General features: G+C 41.2%; 1 protein-coding gene across 2 annotated transcripts; it reads left to right on the forward strand.

The window, feature by feature from the left end:
- Positions 1–268: 268 nt before the first annotated feature.
- VDAC2 (voltage dependent anion channel 2) lies at positions 269–17,964 on the forward strand. Of its 2 annotated transcripts, none has more exons than XM_054382548.1 (9): positions 269–350; positions 8,343–8,414; positions 9,370–9,419; positions 11,612–11,764; positions 11,847–11,899; positions 12,345–12,572; positions 13,949–14,099; positions 15,020–15,077; positions 15,902–17,964. In XM_054382548.1, exons 1-9 carry the CDS (start codon positions 278–280, stop codon positions 15,991–15,993), a joined length of 930 nt encoding a protein of 309 aa, XP_054238523.1. In that variant the 5' UTR covers positions 269–277; the 3' UTR covers positions 15,994–17,964. The 2 variants fall into 2 exon arrangements, with proteins under 2 accessions (XP_054238523.1, XP_054238522.1); XM_054382547.1 differs by lacking the exon at positions 269–350 and adding an exon at positions 4,137–4,245.
- Positions 17,965–23,729: the final 5,765 nt, after the last annotated feature.

Consider the following 23,729-nt stretch of genomic DNA (forward strand, 5'->3'; position numbering starts at 1 on the left):
GCAGAAATGTCTAATATTTCATTGAGAACTGCTGCAAAATCATTCAAACCTATTGCCCATGTAAGTAATACAGGAACACTGGCTGTATCTCTGAGTTGCTCAATGAGTTTTGCATAAATGGTTGTGTTTTGCTTACAAATCAGCATTTGATTACTTGATAGCCCCTCCCTTTACACTTATTTCAGGATGGCATTAGTGAAAGGTTGCTTATTGCTTGAGCTACTGAGGATTTTTTTTTTTTAAATGAGCTCCTGAGCAAACTGCAACAGAAAGAAAAATGAAGGAAAAGAATTTACAATCAACCAAAGATAAATCCAGAATAATTAAGAAGTACAAGCATTTCTTCATGGGTTTGTTTTCCTTGAATTTTTTCCTTTCTCTTTATCATAACCTTTTCCACATCCCTTTTACTATTTATTTGGGAACAGGATACTTTAGCATTGAATATGTAGTAGAAATGTGTGCAGTGACCCTATAATAAAAAAGATACAGATTTTTACTTTGCTTTGGTTGTAGAGCCATCAGCTTTCACTATCTGTGTAGCTGTAAGGTGCTCTGTGTCTCCATTAGCCTTAGGTAGAGCCTGCAACATAGTTGTGTCCTTTGTTGGCTCTCTCAAATTTGCTTTCTGAATTTTAAAATTGCAGTCTAGTATTTTTTGGTCTTCTTTCTTCTGAGCTAAGAGATTATATAGCTATGTATCTGTATCAGATGCTTTAGATGTGTCGGCTTCTGAGTAGACCTGTTGTTTTAAGTGCATCTTAGAATGTTGTTTAAGTTAACCTTCCCCTTAACTGTTTAAGCTAAACTGAAAGGAGACTACTTTAAACTGGGGGGAAAAATTTTTAAAAATGAAAGGCATGAAGCTTGTCACTCTAAAGGATCCTGACAGAATGGTTCCCTCCTGATTACTCTTAGAGCTTTCCAGATGCCTGGTTTGCCTAAGGACAGTTGTATTGAACAAAACGTGTAGCTAGCCTAATATTCCTGCCCCCAAGCAATAATTTAGGTGATATGTGCTTAAAAAAAAGAAAAAAAGTGTAAGAACAGGGTAAACTCTACTTGCAGCTCAGAGATTTTCTGATTCCAAAGAGGCCATACAGCCATACAAAATGGTTGAATAGATTAGCAAATGATAATCCTCTCTGTATTTCTCTTCCACAAACCTTTCTATTTTTTTCTGAAGCTTATATAAACATTCAGCTTCCTGTGGCATATAATTCTACTGAATGACATTCCTTTTTGTGGGAAAAAACACGCCTTTCTCTTGCTTGTTCTGAACTTGCTTCCAATTAGTTTAAGATCTTTTCCACACTTTCCCTGCTGGTTATATTTTAATAATCTCTGGCCTTGTTTCAGAGTGAGGAGTCCTAATTTACTTAGTCATTCATTGCTAGACTTTCACTAAAACTTCTTCTCCACTGAATCTTCAGACTGAAGGTCTGCATCTGGAGGAGAGAGCAGGCAATGACTTCAGGCTCATCTTAGACATGAACATAAACTTATCTAAGCTGTTTCAAAGACACCAATGTGCACTGTAGCCACTTGCTCACTTTCTGCTGGCCACAAAACACTACTTAAGTAATTGTGACTACAATATATGGAGAAATAAGCAGAGCTTGCGTTCAAATGGCAGTGTTCTTATGTAGTGATGCGTGGGTTTCTTTCCAAGTGGCACCAGTAAAGCACATGACTCTGTCAGTTATGCATACACATGGTTGTATTCACATGAAGAGACAATTGTTAAACTGCAAGTGGCACAAAAAAAAACCCTCAGAGCTGCTTAGTTTCAGTGGAAACAGGCCCATTTAGAGAGAGCGCACCTGCACAGGAGCGGTGTGCACTGAATGATATGAGGACAACACTTAAAAGAAAGGTCCAGAACAATTTATATGGCTTGCTACTGCAGGCCTGAAGGCAGGCCTTTATTGGCACTCCAAGCTTTAGCAGATATGCTGTGAGAAAGAAGGCATTATTGTATGAGTGAGGAATAGGCAGAGGCTGTTGCTACAGGTGCCTGGAATGTTAATGCAGAGGAGTTTGTGTGCTGTTGCCTGTCTTGAATTGTCTCTGCTTTGTCTCACAAAGCAAGTGATTCACTGTTGGGGTTTTTTTTTGCTCAGGGTGGGGCAGTCATTACTTTCCCGGTTTGCTAAATATAGGGCTGAACCACTAAATTACTAATCTTATTAACAACAAAAAAAAAAAAAGACAACAAAAAGCTGATGTCTCATGTAATTGTACTTTTATTCAGAATGCATTTATACTATAGGTATGAATAATAAATTAATATCTTTAATGAACAATTGATGCTACAATGTATTTTTACTTAATCAGACCTCTATTTCTCATCTGTGTTCCCTTGCATAGTAAGACAGTTTTCTGCTTTTTCTCTTTACTGCTATTTATTCTCTCAGCATGATTCATGATTCATCAATACATAGCCCTTTGTGGAATGCCAACCTGTCTTATTTTAAAATACCAAAATGAAACATAATAATCTGTTGGGTCTTCCAATATGAAAGTATTGGACTTACACGCAAAACCCCCCAAAACAAACAAAAAATAGCAAAAACCCAAACCAGTTGCTTATCTTTTGATATAACCAGCAGGTGCTGACTGGCTTTGTCACTAATCTGCTCTTTTTAATAACCTGGAGAATTACTATTGTACCATGTGTTCTGGTAAATTGGTAGTGTTGGATGGTATGTATTTTTCATACTACGCAAATATAACTTCTAGTTGTAAATATTTTTTACTTTATGGAAGAGTTTAGATCATGCCATAATCCAAGTAAGAAGGGGAGAACTATGAATTTCAGAAATGCCTGTCCTGCAGTTCCTTGGCCTGGCAGTGGTCTGCATTGGTGACTCAGCGGATTCCTGCTGCAGAGTGTTGTGGTGGCTGCTGCATTCTAAGAGATCTCATTTATGATCAGGAGAGGACCATCTAAGAAAGCTTCTTGAGATTCATTGCTTCTCTTGACTTGAGATGTGCTGGCTTCTGTTATGGTTTGTGTGTGTCTTCCAGTGGGAGGTGACTGGAAGGTAAAAATGGAGTTTGGGCAATTGGAGAGACCGTGCCACTTGCGTGAAGGAGGTAGCAAACCATGGTAGATGAGTACAAGCTGTCATATTAGCTTTGGGACACTTGCGTATGTCTGTGGGGTTTGAGGCAGCAACAGGAGAGCATGTTTGGTGTAATGTGTTCAGTTTCAAACGTTTGTGGGAAGTAGGCAAGTGAAGGTGAGCACCCCTCTTGAGGGATGCTGTGCAGTGTCATCACTCCAGCACTCCCCAAGGGCTGGCCGTTTTTGGGAAGACGTCTTGAGGGCTGTGAGGCTGAAGAGCTGCTTTCAACGTGCTCCCTGGGCAAATGCTACTGGGACAACCTTGGCCGACGGCAGAGCTGGTGTCCGTGGCTGTTCCAAGGCAGAGTCAGTGTGCCAACACTGGAGACAGGCGGGCCTTGAAAGGAAGACCAGCAATTTCTCGGAAGGACAGTGGCTCTGCGCATGGATTTTGCTGTATGTGCTGAAAAGGGACACACCTCGGCCTCGCATCCCCATGTGGACGAGAATGTAATTGACTTAAACTCTCCTAAGGGGAAACGCTTCTTCGATACGACCACCACAAGCCGGCTCAGGAGCCGATTCCTGCTGCGGCCTTTGTTCCGCGTTCCCCACGAGTGGCGCCGGGCTCTTCTGGTCCTTCGTTTCCCCCTAAAGAAGACATCCAAAGGCAACCACAACCCCAACGGTCGTTTCCCCATCCCCCGCCCCCTACGCGCCAGGACGCGTCATCCTCCATATCCACGGCCGCCTGGCGCACCCATCACCACCCTCCCACACCAGGCGGCCACGCCCGCCCCATCGGCCCTGCCTTCCCACAGGACCCTTTTGTGGCGCTGGGGCTGTCCTGAGAGCGCCTGCTAGACCGCGGCACCTCTGCCCGGTTCCTTGCTCAGAGGTGCATCGTTTCCCGCCGTCCTCCGACTCTGTGCCTTGGGCGGCGGCGCCTCCAACCGGCCAGGCGGCGGGGCGGTTCGGTGGGAGAGGCAGGCAGTGGCCGAAGCGGCCCCGGCTGCTGGGGGTCCTGCGCGGCGGCGGCGGGCGGGCGGATCGGTGTCTCCTTCACTTCGCCCTCCAGTGCCAGCGGTTGCAGCAGCGCGGCCTTCTAACGGAGAGACCCTCCCGCACTCCCAGCCCTGCTCTGCCAGGCCCCGCTGCCCTCCCGCACTAGCCAGGTGCCGGCCCGGGCCGTGACCGGCCCCGGGGGAGCAGGGGAAGCGGGCGGGGCTCGCCCGTGTGCGAGCGGGTGGCGGGATGGCGAGCGGGATCGGGGACCGCACGTTCGGGGGTGGCGAGGCGCGGAGCGCCTTTAGCGCCTGGACTAACGGCAGGGCGGGCGAGGCTGGGAGGGAACGTGTGCGTGGTGGGAGTTTCGCTCGCGTCGTTCGCCTCCGCCTGCCCCCGTAACCTGCACAGGTGTCGCGCCCTCTTCGGCGTGCGGACCCGGGCTGGGCCGAGCCGCGGTTACATAAGGGGCGGCAGGACGCGCGCGGCGGGAGGGGGTCAGGCCGGGATGCCCAAGATGGCCGCGTGGAGGAGTTCACCTTGCAGCGGCAGCGGGCGCCGCTCACCCTGGCGGCGGGCCTGTGGCGGCAGCGGCGAACCTGACCCCGACACGGGGGAAAGATCTGCCGCTGGGCGCCGCCGCCCGAGCGCTGCCCTGGAAGGATGTGCCGGATCTCCCTGTGTCCCGGCTTGGCGTTTCGCACTACCGGTTTCCCTTTCATTGCCCTTTTCTGAGAGGCTCTGCCTTATCCCTGCTATTGGTTTCTAAACACGTAGTTTTCACATGCTTAATTCTTTTCCTTCTCCGTAGAGACTAATAATCGGCTTCGGTATGGTTACTAGGCTAGCGTGTCCACCTCCAAGAAATAGGGAGAGAGTTGAAGCAAGGGTAATGAGATTGGTTTGGTGTTTGTGATTTATTTACTTTTTTTAAGCTTTAGTAGCAGTCTAAAGGTCACGCCAGTACGTCCAGTATGTTTGAACAAGTTCTTCTTTGATTAACATAAATTTCTCTATTGCCGTTCACAACACTGCAATGCGATTTTAGTGTAGTAACTGCAATTTTTTTTTAAATTAAATGACTACTTAGGTGATTTTTAATTTTTTTTTTAAATTGTAGCCTTATCTAGCATTTCTAGACAGATCTTCAATAACCTGAGATCTTAAAATTATTAGAAATCTTTATAGAAGTTCTTGGCATTTCTTTAATTGTAGGGTTTGAGAGAGTTTTGAAATACTACGTTGAAGGAAAACAGTGATGTAATAATAGCTTTTATAACGTTAATACATTTTTCTGTTCTTTATATTTTTTTGTTTTCTACAGAAGAATGTTTGTGGCTCTTGACTAACAGATCAATTAAACTTTGTTTTTTAGGGAGGCATGAAGCAAAGATCAGGGTGGAGCTTCCACTTGATTCAAGTAGATTCTGTGGTTTTGAAATGAGGAATACATTATTTGATAGTTGCTTTCACAACAAACATCTTGGTAAATGGTACTTATATTTTAGTCCTAATTAGTAACTTTAAAGTAAAAACCACTTTAGAACAGGGTTGGAGAAAATCACTTCTGATTATAAGTATCTGCAGACCTCACTAACTTATCAGCATTGAAGGACACAGGAATGATTTTTCTTGTTGTTGTTGGGGTTTTGGCTCTTTTTTTAATGAGCACTGTGATGATGGCACTGGCTTATCAGATATTTAGTATATCCAAAATTAATTCTAGGTTTCTGCTTTTGTCCTCATCTGTCCTTGTTAGTATGGGATTACAACAGCAGTGACAGCTTTAATAGGAACTGTTTTAACTTTCTATCACAAAACTCACGTCTGTGGGCTGGAATGTCTTAAAAGATACTGGTTGGTTACCTTACAATGGGGAGGATGTTTAACTAGGCTTGATAAAACTGCAATATCCTTTTTACTGTAATAAGCCTTTGGCTTTAGACACTGATACCAGTTTGTTAACTTCTCAGAACATTCTTGCTTAGTATAATTCTCTTGTCTGCAATGGTTGTCTAGTCAGAGGGGAAACACTGGAAACAAAACCAAAAATATAATTTATTTATACTCTAAAAGCATGTCTGTGCTAAAGGCTAGGACAGAACTTTAGGAATAATTATTCTGAAGATGTTCATTAAAACTGAGACACCAATTAAAGGAAAAATACACAGATAAACCACATCTAAGTATTTTAAGTTGCTAATGAATTGCACAGTTGTACAGCAGAAATTTAGGGCATACTTGTACACTTTCTTAGAATTTTGGTCCACTGCCTGCTTCTAATTGACTAAATAGTAGCAACAATTTAACATCTTATCACTGGGATTAGTATCTCTTCTGCTATACAATTTTTTTTCTTTCGTCGAGACTTATTTATTATGCACATGAACTTGGGTGAAGCCTTTCTAAGCTTCAGAGTCTGTGCTCCAGAGTAATTTTAACGTTTGTGTGGGGTTGTTTGTTTGTGTGGTTGGGTTTTTTGTTTGTTTGCTGCAAGATAGAGATTAGCTCTTATGGAAAGACAGACTTGTTTTATGGTTTTGAGCAAGTGATGCATGTCTTGCTATAGGGACCTGGTTATAAACTTTAGAACTCCTTATTAAAGAAGGGAGGGGTTTATTGGTTTATTAAGTTTGATTTTGAGTGTAAATGTTGTTGCTCAGAGGAGGTTGAAGTTACCCTATTATGGCTTAGGGAGATGGAGTCAGGTACTCTGGAAAATAGCACTGGAAACTGTAGAAAGATGAGGAGCAGTCTTATGTGTTATGATTGCTTGCTAAATTAGATATTTTTAAAAAAAGAAATGGTAGCAGTCCAGACATATTAGGCTGTATATGACAGGTGTAGTTGTAGGTTGTTAGTTTTTTTTTACTTTTTTTTTTATTATTCTCCTATGTGGTTGCTAATTTGAAACAACAGTCTGTTTAATGGAATGGTGCCCTAAAGGAAGTTGGTTTTTTTTTTTTTTTTTTTTTAATTGGATGTTCCAGGAAAGTTTTCCCTTTATGTACATAGGCCATGAAAATACAGGGAAAAAATTTTTGGGGGGGATTTGATTAAATATTGGTTAAAAGTACTGTATACAAATGACTTGTGCTTTCAGTCAAACTTGTGAGAGCACTACCTTTGTTGTTTTTGAGGTTCTGAAGATATTTTTCTATTTACAAAACCCCACACAAGTACAAGGTAAATGGTTAGTTATGATCATCTGATTTTCTCAGATCAATTAAAATGGTCAATCAAGTCTCAAATGTGACCAGTTTGAAAATACAAGATTTTTGTTTGCTTGTGTTTAGCTTTTTTTCAATGGTGCTTATCTAGTTGGTTTCATTATTTACTCCTCCCTCCCCTCCATTTTTTTCTTCCCCCTTTCACAGCATGAGAGGAGCTATTAACACTTTGATGTGTGCTCTGTCTTCTGGTTTTTTTAGCATTTTGAACTACAGTGCCTGAATGATAGTGGCCTTTTGCTATTGAAATCATGTGAAAAGTGTACCTGCAGGAAGATACAGTTAAGAGTGTATCTTGCCAGGCAGGAGAACCATACAGGCCTGTGTGAGACCTTAGGCTGGTATCTATTGGACCAGGGAGGCTGCATCATAGCTAGTCTTGAATGACAAGCTCTTTAACAGTGAGGCTCCCTGTCTCTTTAAAGAGCTCTTCACACGCCTGGCACTTCTACTGTTTGTTTCAAACTAACAAGAGAACCTCACAAACTTAAACTTTGTATGTTATAGGTAGGGGAGGGAGACCTTCATCAGGCTGGTTGCTAGTTGATGACGTTGGATGTTTCTTTGTAAATTTTAGTCTACCACTTAAAATATGGGGCAGAACTTTGTAGGCCCTTTCAGGGGATTTTTGTGTTTGTCAAATTTGACTTTGTGGAACTTCAGGAAATAACTGGAAAAATTACAGTTTTAAAAATTTGTAGTTTCCTTTGTTTTGGTCGTAACTGCCAACTCTGGAAATGTTGATTTCTGGTAATTAAAGATGTGTGGAGAAATACACTTGAAAAAATTGTTAAGTGGTCTTTTAATGCCTCTTCTCTACAAGCAAACTACCCTAAGCCTAGAAAAGACTGTGTTCTGGTGACCATCACTGAAAATCTGTACATGTTTCACAGGATGCTGTAATTGTTTTAGCCATCTGTCCATTAACTGCCTTCATATGTGAATCTACCTTAAATAGTATCTCTAAGGAGTTGTGGTAGCATTTTTTGTGTGCACAATGGTAAAGGTTCACTACTAATTACCCTGTCACTTTTCAGCTCCAATGGCGATTCCTCCATCCTATGTAGACCTTGGCAAATCTGCCAGAGATATCTTCAATAAAGGATATGGTAAGAATAGTACCTTGTATAAAATATGGTGTTTGTGGTGCAGCAATGAATTGCCTTTTTAAGCAGATATGTAAAACTGAATACTGAAAGTGTTTTGGAGGAGGAGGAAGGTATCGTGTTTTTATAACATGTAACTAGCAGATCATTGGAGACTTTTCATAGGGCTGTTTTGTTCTGAAATATGTTACATCTTCCTGCTTTAGCTACATAAATATCAGAGGTGTACAAGTATTCAAGAATTGCAAGTGTAAGTTGACTAAGGAGAATATTTCATTTGCCACAACATTTGGTGGTGTGAAAAGGGATGTATACCAGCAATATTCTAGGCTTGTTTGGAATAAAAAGAGGAATAGCTATTGCGATAAAGAATCCTACAATATTTGAAATGCTTTGATACCACACAGCTGCATAATAAAATTCTGCCTTGTTACACTACTGTTTCTTTCTGGTCTTTGGGAATGCATTTGGGGGCTTTTTGACCAAGACTGTTGCTCAGTTCTAAGTGTAATATTGTGAATCAACACTCCCATAAACCCTACTTACACTACGGTTTCAATGGCCATGCATTTCCTAGTGAATGGGTTTTTACAGTTTTCTACTTTGAGATATTTCTTCTTGGTGTTGAGAGACTGATCTTGTGCATTGGGACAGCCAGTGCCATCTGGGAACTAAATTTACTCTTGGAAGTTGTCGTTTTGTACTTAAACATGCAGTATGTAATGGAGAGGCTACTCCCCACTTTTTATGTTGTGGTGATAGAACAGAACTCCTGGCATGTTCTGGAGTTGCCTCATCTACTTGCTGTGGCATCTAAAACTGGAATGTTACTGAGGTCAGCCTATGGTTGGTTATGTATATAGTTGTCACCGCTGAGAATTCTTGGAAAACCAGCTGCTTAGAAAATGTGCATGCTTATTAAAGCCTTCTGGTGTAACTTTGACTTCTGTTTGTTAAGGTTTTGGGCTGGTGAAACTGGATGTGAAAACAAAATCTGCAAGTGGCGTGGTGAGTTCCGTTATTTTATTTTTAATGGATATATTCTGATCCATAATCATAAAGGGCACCTCTTCCAGATGCTCTTAAGTATTCCGTAGGTTATAGGAATAATAAACTTTGGCTGTAAAGTAATTTCAGGAGTCCCTAAACACCTGACTTTATTCTGGATTTAATAAAGGTATTGCACTGTTGAGTAATCTTCATACAATAACAAGATTTATTAGTTATCTCTCATCTGATGTCTGAAGGGGAACAAATAGTTGACGCTTTCGGAAGTATGTTAATATATCAATCATAGTATGCAGAATTTATTTCTAAAGTACCTTGTGATGGTGTTTGTATTTAGTGGAAATCTCTGTCACTTGTGTGAAGTAGTTGGCAGTGAATTAGCACATCAAATCTTAGGCTCCTCTTTAAAGGTATTGCAGTGTTGCAGGAATGTTCCATTCAAGCAGTACCTCATGCAACTTCTCTCTGTTTCTAGAGCAAACTTTGCAAGATACAAAGAGATTTTTTTTTTCCATATCAGGGAGCTTTAACAGTGTAACTAGATGTTGGAAACAAGGTGCATGGGTTATATACTGTGACTTTTCTAGAAGTCTGTATCCCCATTGAAGCACAGTTTGCAAGAGCCTTGGTTTAGATGTAGTTGTTACTATAGCTTGTTTCTTTTGAGGACTGCCAGTAACACTGGTAAAATTCTGAAAAATCCAAGACCTCTTCTGAATCCAATTATCAGTTGCCATCCTTTCCAGCAGGAGAAAGTGGCATATATGCAGAGATGAGAGATAATCTAATTGCTGCTGCTGAAGCTATTGCTACAATAGTTGCAGCCACATGTACCATATGCAGTATGGAATAGCACAAAGCAAGAAGATGAATGTATTTGGAATTGTGTAGTCCTTGTCACTTGCCAAGAAACTGACCTTACTGGAAGTATGGAACTGTATGAGTGGTTTAGTAACATAATACAGGTAAACATCTTGGCCATGATTAAATCTGAGCAGGCACCATTAAAGAACAACCTCATGTGCTTGAAATGTGCAGTAGGTCTGGAACTGTGAAAATACGAATGCTTAAGAACTTGTGATTTCAAATCCATGTTTACCCCTGTGGGAGATGAGTGTGGAAAGTTGATTTGAAAATAATACTGTGAATGAAGGAAGTCAAAATGTTTGTTTCATATTTTTAAAGAAGTTAAAATAGTAATTTTTTTAAAAAAATCATAAGGGCAGTAATATTTCAGTGGAAAGAGCTCCTTAACATTTATTTGCAAACCAGACTTGCATTTCTGCTGTATGTTGCCTTAGTTTCTGAATAGTTGTACACAGAAACATTTTATTCTGTTCTCCCTGAGATTCCAAATAGTGAGACATGACAGGGACTGCTGAGGTTAAGAAGGAGATGTGGGTGATATTGTTAACTTTTAAATACTTTCAAGAATTCCAAGTGAGGCTCTACCAGAAGCATAAAATCAGACTGTTGCCTTAGCTCACAGTTCAAACATGAATGTTTTTCTTGTGTCATTAAATCAGAGTCAGGGGAACAGGAATTTTAAGTGTGCCGGTAAAAGTACGTGTTGCCTGTAACTTGTGTAAGAAGGCTGGTGCATAGGTTAGACTGAGAACTCTCTTAAAAGGCAACAAAACCCCAGAACCATCCACCCTCAGTGTGAAAAATGATGGCATTCTGTGTGACCTTTCATAATTGTACCTGATTTATTTTCCAAAGGGAAATGGTTGACTGGAATAATGAAAATACTTACGCAATTCTTAAAGAATTTTACTGGAGTTGCATTATGTGCTTTATAGCATTCTTGGCTCTTGGTTTGATTTTTATTTTGCTCATGAGGAGTATTGGACTTCACCTTATATTTCAAGATCTTGTTTCTGCTTTTAAAGAGAATACTAATGGTAACTACTGTCCTTGCTTATGAGTTATGTTGCAAACTTGTATATCTTGTCATAGTGGCAGAAACACTGCAGGTGAGATGGGGACTGGGTGGAGGCCTCCATGTGAGCATGTATTGTCTGGTTCTTATTTGTGGTGTACCCCTCTTGTTCCCTCACAAATTGTTAACTTTGTTTCATAGAACAACAAGATCTTAGTATTTGCTGAAGGAAAGTAGTTTCTCTTGGCACTTAGTAATGCTTTCAGGATCACATGTATCTTCTGTGTAACATGGACACTTTCATTTCTAGGAATTCACAACATCTGGTTCATCGAACACAGACACTGGAAAAGTGAATGGGAGCTTGGAGACCAAATACAAGTGGGCTGAGTATGGGCTAACTTTCACGGAAAAATGGAACACAGATAACACTCTGGGAACAGAAATTGCCATTGAAGATCAGGTAAAAAATAGGAGAATTTGTATTTGTTTTACCTAACTGGCAGATCTGAATTTATAGCCTTATCTTCTTCCCCTTCAATTAGATTGCCAAAGGCTTGAAGTTGACATTTGATACAACTTTTTCACCAAATACAGGGTAAGAATTGTTAACCTTTCTACCTTATTTGGGGCACTAATGACACCCATGGCCAATAAACGTTCATCTGGTCTGTTGTATTGGCAAAGATGTTTCTGTGGTTTGCTATTGATCAAAATCACCAAATCCCAGTGCTGAAGGCATGTGCTCTTTAGCATCACATCTTGTTCTACAGTGCTAGTATTGGATGTTTCACAATAGCCCACTTGGCTTATTTTCTGCAATAGAAATACTTGGAGGTATGAGAACACTTCTACGTTAAAAATGCCCGTTTGCAGTAGCCCCGTGCTTTCTTCATGGGTTAGCTGTGCTTTGGCCCAGTCTGCAGGTTGCATGTGTGTGACATTTAAATACGTTGTGTAGAGTCACATGGCTCAAATTTGCCACTTTTTATTGCTAAATAGAGGTCAAGCCTTGCCTTAAGATGACTCTTTCTCTGTTTCAGAAAGAAAAGTGGTAAAATTAAGTCAGCTTATAAACGTGAATGCCTAAACCTGGGTTGTGATGTTGACTTCGATTTTGCTGGGCCTGCAATCCATGGTTCAGCTGTCTTTGGTTATGAAGGCTGGCTTGCTGGTTATCAGATGACTTTTGATAGTGCCAAATCAAAATTGACAAGAAATAACTTCTCTGTGGGCTACAAGACTGGGGACTTCCAACTGCACACTAATGTGTAAGTACTGAAAATTGTGTCCACGTTTATAGAAGCAGTCTTTCTCGATTTTCCTTCTAGTCAGAATACAAATATTTGAAATGCCAAGTGGTGTTTGCAAGGCCACTAAGTGGAGTGTACTTTTTCAGTACAAAACTGAACAAGTGATAACTCTTACTTTGTATCCTTACTCAAAAAGAGTAAATACCCATGGCTTGGTAGCACTTGCTGTGTAATCAGTACATGCTACAGATCACTAAAGACCTGAAATACATCCACATTGGAAGTGCAGTAGTTTAGTTACATACAGCTGATCATCATGTTTGTTCTAGTTTTCCCATTACATTGCATTGTATCTGGCTGTAATTTAAGGGTGGTAGATTTGTTAGAGGTGGTAATTAACATTGCATTATTTCAGTAGGCTAGTGTTAGTTTCTGGAGCAAGACTGGACTTTTACTTTTGGACTTTAAAGTAAATTCGTTTTGCCTGCCTGGGATGAAGAGTGCACAAAGCAGAGTTGTAATTAAACAAGTGTAAACATTTGTTTATGAGTTTTCTTCAGATGTGCTGCCTTTAGATCTTTAATGTTCTTCAGAGTAAGCTGGTCAAAACCTGCTAAAGGACATGGTGTTTTCAGTCTGAATAAAAATTCATGGTGGTGTAGTGTGGTTAGGAAATGACTTGGGTTTTGAGCTAGAAGTTTATCTGTTTGGAGGGATAGGATGGGGATTTTGTTTGGGTTTATGAAAGTTGAAGGGTATGGGAAGAAACTGCAAAACAATATAGTCTGGGCTGTAGGTGTTCCATTTCAGTCAGACACAAGGTCATCTAGTTTTTAGGTATACCATATGTATTCAGTAATCATAGAATTCAGAAAGCCCATTTAGTTTCGTAAGGATGTGGTCTGGAATTGCATTCAACTACTTAGTTCAACATCAATGTAAGAATTGGCTGTAGCACTCTGAAATAAATTCTTTCTATTTTTCCCCATGAATTATTGCAGTTTAATTCTGCCCTCAAGTCTTTGTTCATTTCCCTTTCTTCTGTCAAAAGAAGTGAAGCAACTTTTGTAATGCATAGAGTTGTCATAGAATAGTTTGGATTGGAAAGGACCTTAAAGATCATGCAGTTCCAACCACTCTGCCATGGCTAGGGACACTCCTTACTGCAGTAGGTTACACAAGAACCCATCCAGCCTGGCTTTAGGGTTGGAGCCTCTGCAACTTCTCTGGGCAATCTGTTCCACCCTCATGATGAAGAATTTTCTCCTAAAACGGCAGTTCCTGTGTTTGCATTTTAACAAAGATTTGAAGTAGTTTAAAAAAAACACCCAACCAAATAAATGTTAGGATTATGTAAATACAGGCAAGTAACTTTCATTTCTTGATTTGTGTAGCAATGACGGTTCAGAATTTGGTGGTTCAATATACCAAAAAGTGAGTGACAATCTTGAAACTGCTGTAAACCTGGCTTGGACAGCAGGTAGCAACAGCACTCGCTTTGGCATTGCAGCTAAATACAAGTTGGATTCTACTGCTTCTATCTCTGTAAGTATGGCTCTAACCAGAAGTGTTATGCTAAGCACAGTGTTTTGGTTTTTTTACTTTCTGCGGATCTGTTTTATTAGTACAAAAGGATGTAATAGGTCAGGAAGTCTTGTTAGAAATATGCTTACAAATCAGGCAGTTAAAATTAAACCAACAGTATTTGAATTCTGTAATTTTACAAAAAAGCAAAAACTCTTTTAGAGTCTGACTGTCAAATGTTGTGCTTCTCTAGAGAACTTCAGGTATTAAAAAAATTGAAAAAACTCTTCGTATTAAGTTCTGTAAGCTACAGATTTTTTTCTTAAAATGGGTTTTGAAGAGAGCTGCTACTTTCTCATGGTAAGAGCTCTGGCAGTTCTGGTTAAAAAGGTGATAGGCTCAGAAGTTTTCTGTGTTACAAAGTGGAATTGAGTTGAACCTGGATTGTTGAAATCATCCTGTAGAGGAAATGATACAAACTGAACTGAATAATTTTGCATATTATTTATGATGATATTATGACGTGTTTGCAGCTTGATTGATTTGATGTGCATTTTAATCCTTTTGTAATCATATGAACATGGAGGATTCTCCTGAAGTGGCAGGTTTTGGGAGACTCTGGTGTTAAATTGCTATAGCCTTCTGAAAAGGGGGCAGGTGGGAAAGTTCAGTTGCCGAACTAGATTGCAGTAACAGTTCTCCCTGCCCTTATGTTCTCTGTGCTCTTCAACTTAGAAATAAAGTAACATATTTAAACAGCAAGGGCACAGCTGGGAAGAGAGAATCAGGTAAGCACAGAGATACTGAAAGAACACGTAAATTTTGGTTGATAATGGCAGTATTGCTGTATTTATTGTAGCTTCTGAATGATAAGAACAAGTCAATCAGTTGCCAACATTTCAATTGCTTTTGTCTCTTTTTTTTTTTTTTTTTTTTTTCAGGCAAAAGTGAACAATTCTAGTCTAGTTGGAGTGGGTTATACCCAGACCCTGAGGCCAGGTAAGAGTTATTGCATTAATTATTTCACATACATCTTTCATGTATCACAAAGAAAGTGTTTGACATCTCTGCATTTATATGCAATTATTTCCCTTTTTCTTAATAATTTTGTTTAAGGAAAAGTAGCCATTTTGCATTTACTTACACTACAAATCAAGTCTTTATCCAAACAAGACAAGTTTTGTTGCATGTAATGGAGTTTCTGCATCATATTCCTCATTGACTGTATTGTGTGTGACAGCTTGACTTTAGGCAGTGCAAAGTAGGGATTTTTGTTTGGTTGTTTTTTTTAGCATTGCTTTCTCCAGCCATACTAAATGGAATGGTGGCAGGTCTTGACAATAACGACTATCAGAAGAACAGATTTCCTGCTCTTCATGTTCTCTGAAAAGAACTTAAATCATTCTCTTTAAATATGAGAACTCCTGTGAATGCTGTATTACCATTGATTAGTTCCTTATTTGAAAACCAGTACAAATTGTTTCATGCCCTCTCTTCCTCGGTATAAGAGTCTGTCTTTCTATGCATAATTTTCCTTCTCCTTTGCAACCTTAATGCAGAAAAAGAGAGGTCTTGTGTGCTTACCAGTTAGGGACTTTGCATGCCCACTTTATAACATGGGATTCACACAAAGCATCTAGCTTGATTCACATGAATAGGTTCCAGTAGATTTTATGGGTAAATGAATTTTTCTCTGGAAATCTTCAGAGGAAATCAAGGAAATATGAAAAGAGCTACAGCTGGGACTTGTAGTGTTGGAGATTGAGTTGCATGAAAGCTACTCTGATTGTGTGTTGTAAACATGCTGCTTAAAAATCTTACAGGTGTGAAGCTTACACTGTCTGCCCTGATAGATGGAAAGAGCATCAATGCTGGTGGCCATAAACTTGGTCTTGGCCTGGAACTGGAGGCTTAAAAAGGCGAAGAAACTGCTGCAGAGAAGGGATATCAGAAGAATTTGGCCTTAAAATGTATTTCCAATGTGACCAGCAGGCTTTTTTTTTTTCTTCCCCAAGAAGGATGACCTAGAAAAAGAGCTGTATTTGAAGTATCTAGACAGTTACTTGTTAGCTGGTTTCTAGTTAAATTGGTTACCCATCTAGTTAAAATTCTGCATTAGTGCAGTCACCTAAACATTATTTAAATGTATTTAACTGTTTAATGCGCTACCCACAAATAATGAAATAGACATTTATGAAAACTGTACAATTGTGTGCATGTTTGTTTTTATGTTCCTTTTAACATTTAGTATTGCCATTGAATGAAAAATGGATCAGTGGATGTTTTTAAATGAGGTCAAGAATTTTGTTAAATCACCTGAAGGAGAAATACGTTTGATATCCCAAGATAAATCACGAATAAAACAAGTACACACACATACTTGTGCCTGAGATATTTTAAGAATCAAGATAGGAGGGTAGTGCTAAATTTAAATGTTTTGAACTTTAACTTGAAATAATCCAAGTAGTGCTCTATACCTTTGCGCAGTTAAGGACTTCCACCCCACCCATGACAACACTGAATATAGATGGTTTTCACTGAACAGTTGGATTCCTCAAGCAATTTGAATGTGCTTTTCTGTCAGGTAAGATTTGTCATGACGCAATGGTTTAGTTCACCCTGTGTTCTGTAGGCAAGATTTACTGCATTACTGGTTGGCTTCCTGATGCATAGATTGCAGAACTGTGTACTTGGCACACTGAATCATTTCAGAACTGCTCCTTAATACTTCCGCCCAAGGGGTTAAAAACCTCACCACGAACACACCTTTTGCTTATATTTGTATGAAGTGAGAGACCTATCTCTGCAACTGAATGTAACAGTGTAATGGTATAGCAGCCTGCTTATCCCAACTGCTGTGAGAGGTTTCTGCTTAAAACGACTGAAATAAAGGCTTAATTTTAAAAGAAGATAGAGGAAAATGCATCCGGTTTTGCTTTCCCTTTGATGAATAAATTGTGGTAGATAGACATTTAAGCCCAGAAACAAGCAAAAATCTCATGTTTTGTTGGGATAGAATTAAGAGGGAATGGAAGTACGGGGGACATCTGGTCTGTGATCATAACATCACTTAAGGTCAAACATAACTAGCTGTGAATGCTTTTTATATGTAATGTATTACATACGTGTAGTTACAGTGCTTGCTGTATGAGCCAAAGAATGGAGATTTACTGAGTTCAGGGGCGTGTCTAGAGCCTGCTTCTTAGTCTCTCATAGCAGAAAAAGGTATTTTAATACTTACTTTTGCAGTCTATAGTTCACAGCAGCTTCCTTTATAGAGCAGATGGTTAACTTATGATCAGGAAACTTTGTGGTTTGCAAGCTGTGTTCTGTTCATGCTGGATTAGACTTAACCCCTGTAAAAGTCCTAGTGATTTGCCCAAAGTCTTGTTCCATCTCACATTGTTGCCTTCACACACAGGTTCTTGAGTACTCTGTTGTAAACTGCTTGTGTTTAGGCTGTATCTGTAGAATAGTTAAACCACCTTCTTTGCAGAATACAGCAGAGCTTATGATTCTAGGTTAGGCTCTTGAGCAGGCTCGTTAGAGAATTTGACTAGTTTTGTCATGTGACAAGGTTTGACAGCATTTGGGCTTGGGAGTGCCTTTACTGCTGTTACTAAATGCCCTTTTCTGACGAGCAGTTCTACCACCTGGTGGTGGAAGAAGCATCTAAGGTGCAATTTGTTGCTCTCACTGCACACATTATTTAGTTTGAAGTGGTTTTGTGTGCTAGACCACTTAAACCTAGAGACTATGCAGCCAGATGTGACTTTTAGTACAGGTTGTTTTTAATATAACCATCTTTGGTGCCTCACAAAGATTGTGCAGGCTTCTGAGAAATAAAATGCTGTGTGTCCGTATACACCATCCAGCTGGGTAAATAAAGGACTCTTGCATTAAATGAGAACAATGCATGATTGCATCCTTAAAACGTCATGGCTGCAACAGTGATGGGTTTTTTTCTGGTTTTGGAAACTTTTGATAGCCACTTTTTTTTTTTTTTTTTAAGAATACTCTCTTTTCTTCACTACCTGTTTATCAGCTGTCTTCCCTGAGGTTACAAAGAGGGAAGTAAAATAAAAGCAGATACTGCAGAGTTTTTTGTTTTTTTTTTTTTTCAACCCTTCATACAAATACATAATGGAAAGCTTGAAGCTACCCCTTTTACTCTGTTTTCATGTGCATCACTTTACTAGTCTGTAGCCTTTAAACCTTAAGTAGTTTCATTTTTTTGTAAGGGAGAAATAAAAAGGGCTCTGCAGTAGTTAAGAGAACTGCAAAAATGAGTTTTCCTAAAACGTTCTGTTAAAAATCACCACTTTGAGCGTGAAAAGGAAGTTCAGTGTGTCTCTTGACATCTCTGAAGTGCAGCTTATAAAAATGGCTGTCCGACTCACTTTTCAAGTTTGTTACAGAAGCTGGTGGTATAATTGGAGTGTTGTGGTGAGCAGTGTTGGTAGTTTAAATAGCTCCATTTTGATAGAACCATTAAAACGCCTTAAATAACTTTCAGTGCTAGCCAGCCTTCCCTCAGCTGTCATTCTGAATAAAATAAAAACACTTGAGATAACCAATGACATGAGCATCGCCGTGCATCTTTTGTTTGAATTGTAGCATCCCATTCCTGCCTGGCACAGCTGGAGTAGAGGTTGTCTGTGCATATTGCCAGGAGATTTAATCACGCTTTCATAAATAAAAGACCCTTTTACATGAGATTATGATGCCCTGGATTTTATAAGTTACTGTTCAAGTGACTTGAACATTTTTATGTTCTTGTGCCATATAAGTTCTTTGGTTTGTTTCAGTAAACCTTGCATCTTCATGTGGTTCAGCTTGATGTGGTATATTCCTAAATGCCTTTTCACGCAGCAGTCATTCAAACCCAGAAAATCTGGAACTATTTCGGAATGGGTATGAGAAGTTCTTATTCCTGAGTATTGGGGCACAGGTTTTTACCTTTCCCTTGGTGTCCTGGTTTTAAGTGAGCTGGCAGCTGAGTCACAGCAGTCCAGTTATAAGAGAGGTTTTCTCTTCTTCCTCCCCACCCTTCCCTCTGGGTGGGCGAAGAGGAAAGGAACCAGGAAAGCCAAAGGGTCACTTGAGATGAGGACAGGGGGTGTGTTGGATTACACAAAGAGAAGACGATAAAAACGGGAGAAAAGTTAATGGTGTACACTGCAGACAAATCTGCCAAAACTGCCACTACTGTGTGCAAACCAGAACAGAAGAGACTGGGGAAGAAACACAAAAAACCCAGAACAGTAAACCTTGCAGAAGATAGAATATATTACAAGGTCCATAAACCCTGGTCAACCTTCATCTCTTGTACCTCCTCGTGAGGCCAGTCAGCTTAAGCTGGTATGCTTGGCTGTTGCACGGATAAAGATAGGTAGTAGTAGAGTGTGCTTACTGCCCTCTAATGTTCTCTTCTGGTGTTTGGTGCAGTACTGCAATAGTCCATCTACTGGGCATGAAGATGCATTTAAATCTATGGTAACTGCACTTTCATGGGAAGTAGAATACAGAAGACAGCCCACACAGAGATGATTCAGCCCTGCTTATGTCAAAGGTTCTTGTTTCCTTATCATACCAGTCAGCAAAGATGGAAGCAATTTTATGGAAGGTAAGCCACTAACAATGACAAATACTGGGTTGTACCTGTGGCAGCAGTGTCTTAATGGCAGGTACAAATGCTTCCTGTGAGCCAGCAGAAAGGGAAGCCCCCCCAAAAAAGCTAGTTGGGTTATTAAGTGGTATGGAAGGGCTATATCTGTTGCAAGTGGGTTTATCATTTGTCAGTCTTCCTTTGCAGTGGAATATTTCTGTCCCTGATCTGGAATAGGAATAAACCCAGAGATTATATCAATTATTGTAGTGTGCATTCATGTTGTTTTAGTGATGTTTCCCTTATGATTGTTCCTGGGCCTGCCTAGTTGTGTTATGTCCTTACCATGAGGTGCTGGGTCAAACAGGGTGCAACAAACACTACCCGATCACTCTTTCCATGTAAAATTTTTTCCTAATGTCCAGTCTAAACCTACCCAGTCCCAACTTGAGGCTGTTCCCTCTTGTTCTGTCACTAATTACCTGTGAGAAGAGACCAGCACCAGCCTCTCCACAATTCCAGGTAGTTGTAGACAGTGATGAGGTCTCATCTCAGCCTCTTTCAAACTAAACAGCCCCAGCTCCTTCACTCGCACCTCATAAAATTTATGCTCCAGGCCCTTCCCTAGTTTTGTTGCCCTCCTCTGCACTCGCTTCAGCACCATGACATCTCTCCTGTATTTGAGGTGCCCAAAATGGAACGCAATACTCAAGGTGTGGCCTCACCAGAGCTGAGTGCAATGGGACAATCACCTCCCTACTCCTGCTGGACACAACGTTTCTAATACAGGCCAGGATGTCATTGGCTTTCTTGGCCACCTGGGCATACTGCTTGCTCATATTCAGCTGCTTGTCGATTAGAACTCCCCAGGTCCCTTTCTGCCAGACAGCTTTCCAGCCTCACTGCCCCAGGCCTGTAGCGTTGCTTGGGGTTGTTGTGACCCAAGTGCAGGACCTGGCATTTGGCCTTGTTGAAGCTCATCCTGTTAATGTCCCATCGATCTAATCTATCCAAGACTCTCTGCAAAGCCTCCCTACCCTCTGAAGGTCAACACTCCCACCTAACTTGGTGTCATCTGTGAACTTGCTGATAACATACACTGTCTTCATCAAGGTTATCAATAAAGATGTTAAACAGAAGTGGTCCCATCACAGCCCTGAGGAACACCATTTGTGACTGGCTGCCATCTGGATTAACTCCCTTGACCACCACTCTTTGGGCCCATTTGTCCACCCAGTGCTTTACCCAGCAGGGTGTGTGCTCATCAACAGGCAATTAAAACTTAAAAATTTGTGAGGCATTATACACTGGTATTCAGTTCATATCTACACTTATTTCCTGGTGTTCAGAAAAGCTCTGAGCTTTTTTGCTAGCAATAGCAAGCAGTCTGTTTTCCAGCATCAAATATTTGACCTTTACCACAGGATCTGTTTTTTAAAAGAGAATATTATGTGGAAAATCCAGCAGTACTTGCAGTACAATTACTGCTGGATAACAGTAGCACACACATCAGAACTCTTTTAAAAAAAGTTTGCGGATCTTTTAATGGGATATTCTTTGATCTGGAATGATGGGGAAAGATCCTAATGCTGAAGGAATGGCTCAGTTTAATGGTTTTGCATTGATAGCAACTTGGTATCTTTTTTGTTTGTTTACTTTGCCTGTGCTCCTATGAGCACTAAAATACTAAATGGCTATTATGTAACCTCTCTGATGTTGGTGGGCTTCATGGAGTAGGTTTGGATGTGCTAGCATAGTCTTAAGTACTCACCCGGAATCTGGACCTAGCACGGGTGAGAGAGCTGAGGAAGCAGCTTACAAGGAACCAGTGAGCTCCATCCTTGGCTATTTTACTGCTCCATGGTGGCATTACTAAAAGCACACCTTAACTGAGTCTATTAGGAACACTTCTTCGTTTAAGAAATGACAAGTTTTGTTATGTTCAGGGCTTGGCTGCAAGGTGGGGTGTGGTGGTGTTTTTTTCTGCATAGATGCAATCGAAACCTTTTCCCCTGCAACTGCTGACAAAATGTTGTAATTTACTGTCTTAAGTGACCCAATCCTCTTACTGCTGCTGTGGTAGCTAGGAGGGATGCGACCGACCCGGCTGAGGCTGCTCCCGCTCGGGGAAAACCAGGCGGCGGCGCCGCCCCGCGCTGCCCTCCTGGCCGCGAGCTAAAGGCGCCATCTGGTGGCCGCGCGTGTCCCCTGGCCCTTCTGGGGAGCCTCGCAGGTGGCAGCGCCCGGAGCGCTGCTTCCTTAGGCACGTCATGGGAGCCTTTCCTCAGCCAGCGGGGGAACACAGGCTGAGGTAAGCCTAAGCCTGGTTCTGAGCTAGAGCAATAGCATCAGAGGAGGGAGCCCCCTGCGTACGTTGGCACTCGGATGTCCTTCAGCCCCATGTCTAAGAGTGCCGGGAGTGCAATGGCCTCGGAGTGATTGGCCCGGTTCTCTACACTGGATGGCAGCTGGTTCCTGGGTGCATCGCCTCTTAATTAATGAAGAAAGTTATCTTCATAACTGCTGGCCTCCTTCTGACTTGACAACACTTTTGTAGAAACCTCCAAAAGGCTCAAGATCCCTTGATTTCCACAGGAATGTCCTGCCTTCAATTTTGTGAAGTGCTTGCTGACGAGGACTGGGCACACTAGCTGCCAAAAAGCCACCACCTGCTACTGGAGGGTGCCTTATCTTGTCCAGCTCCACTCTTTGGGGCCTTGTTTCCTTGCCCAAGCAGAGCATGCAAACCCATCTTTGCTAGGTTTGTTCAGGCCCTCAGCTGCTGGGGTCTGTGAGGAACAGGTACACTGCCAGCTGCCCTGGTGCAGGGGGCTGGACCTTGTCTTGGGCCAAATTCAGAGTTACAGTGATTTTTTTTTCCTTGTTATGTTGTTGAGTGGAATTGGTGGATTCCAACTGATCATGAAAGTAACCTGGTATGACTTTTACTTCTGCAGCTGGCAGAATGTGCTTTTGGAAGCAGGGCAGGGAGTGGTTCTGCCTTCTCTTGGTTGTGGTGGTGCTCAGTGGGTGTCCTTTAACCTGGACTAAAGCCTGCCCATAGTAGAGGAGGGGGTAGTTTTGCTTACTGTAATAGTGTTTGGATGCAGGCTACTCACTGTCATACCTGGGAGGTTCATCAGTTTTGCTCTGGACCAGCTCTGAAAGACATCCCTGTGGATGTGGCAAGTGGAAATAATCACCTTCTGCATTACCAGCTGCAGTGTCTTTGCTGGCAGAGAGAGCAGCAGGTAAGTGTTAGTGGTTCTCTTCAGTGTTTTGAGAGTCAATGTTTTATGAAATGAATTAAAGTAAACTGCAATTCACAAGGAAGTTGTAATGGGGTGGGTGTTGGTCTCCTCTCCCTAGTAACGTGGTAAGACAAGAGGAAATGGCCTCAAGTTGCACCTGGAGAGATTTAGTTTGGATATTAGGAGAAACGTTTTCACTGAAAGGGTTATTAGACACTGGAATAGGGTCCCCATGGAGGTGGTTGAATCCCCATCCCTGTAGGTGTTTAAAAGATGCATAAATCTGGTGCTTAAGGACGTGGTTTAGAACGAGGCTTGGTAGCTAGATAATGGTTGGATCTGAGGATCTTAAAGGTCTCTTCCAACCAAAACAATTCTATGGTTCTATGAAATACCTCTTCAAGGTACTGTACTTTAGTGTGGATTTTCTACTGCTTTTTTTTTTTTTTTTGGTAGGAAGCTGTGGCAAAGAAATGTACCAGGCAAGTCTCACTGCAGTCGTTTGTAGCAACCTTCCCCACATGCACAGCTGTGTTGGTGTTTGTTTTGAGTGGGAATGTGCCTGCCTTGGCCATGTGAGCTGAGCTGCACACAACACAGCAATTGACTACCTGGGGGGCAGGGTTTCAGGCACAAGAACCTCATCCTGGTTAGCAGCAAGGGAGAGAAGGAAAAGGAGGTGGAGAAGTAAACTTTCCAGGAAATGAAAGGCTTTAATTTTAATAATTTCTTTCACAGGAGAAATGTGAAGATAGGAAAATCCATTGTTCCCTCTCCTCTGTTTTTCTTCCC

This window comes from Indicator indicator, chromosome 7, assembly GCF_027791375.1.
Source record: "Indicator indicator isolate 239-I01 chromosome 7, UM_Iind_1.1, whole genome shotgun sequence".
Classification (NCBI taxonomy): Eukaryota; Metazoa; Chordata; class Aves; order Piciformes; family Indicatoridae; genus Indicator; species Indicator indicator.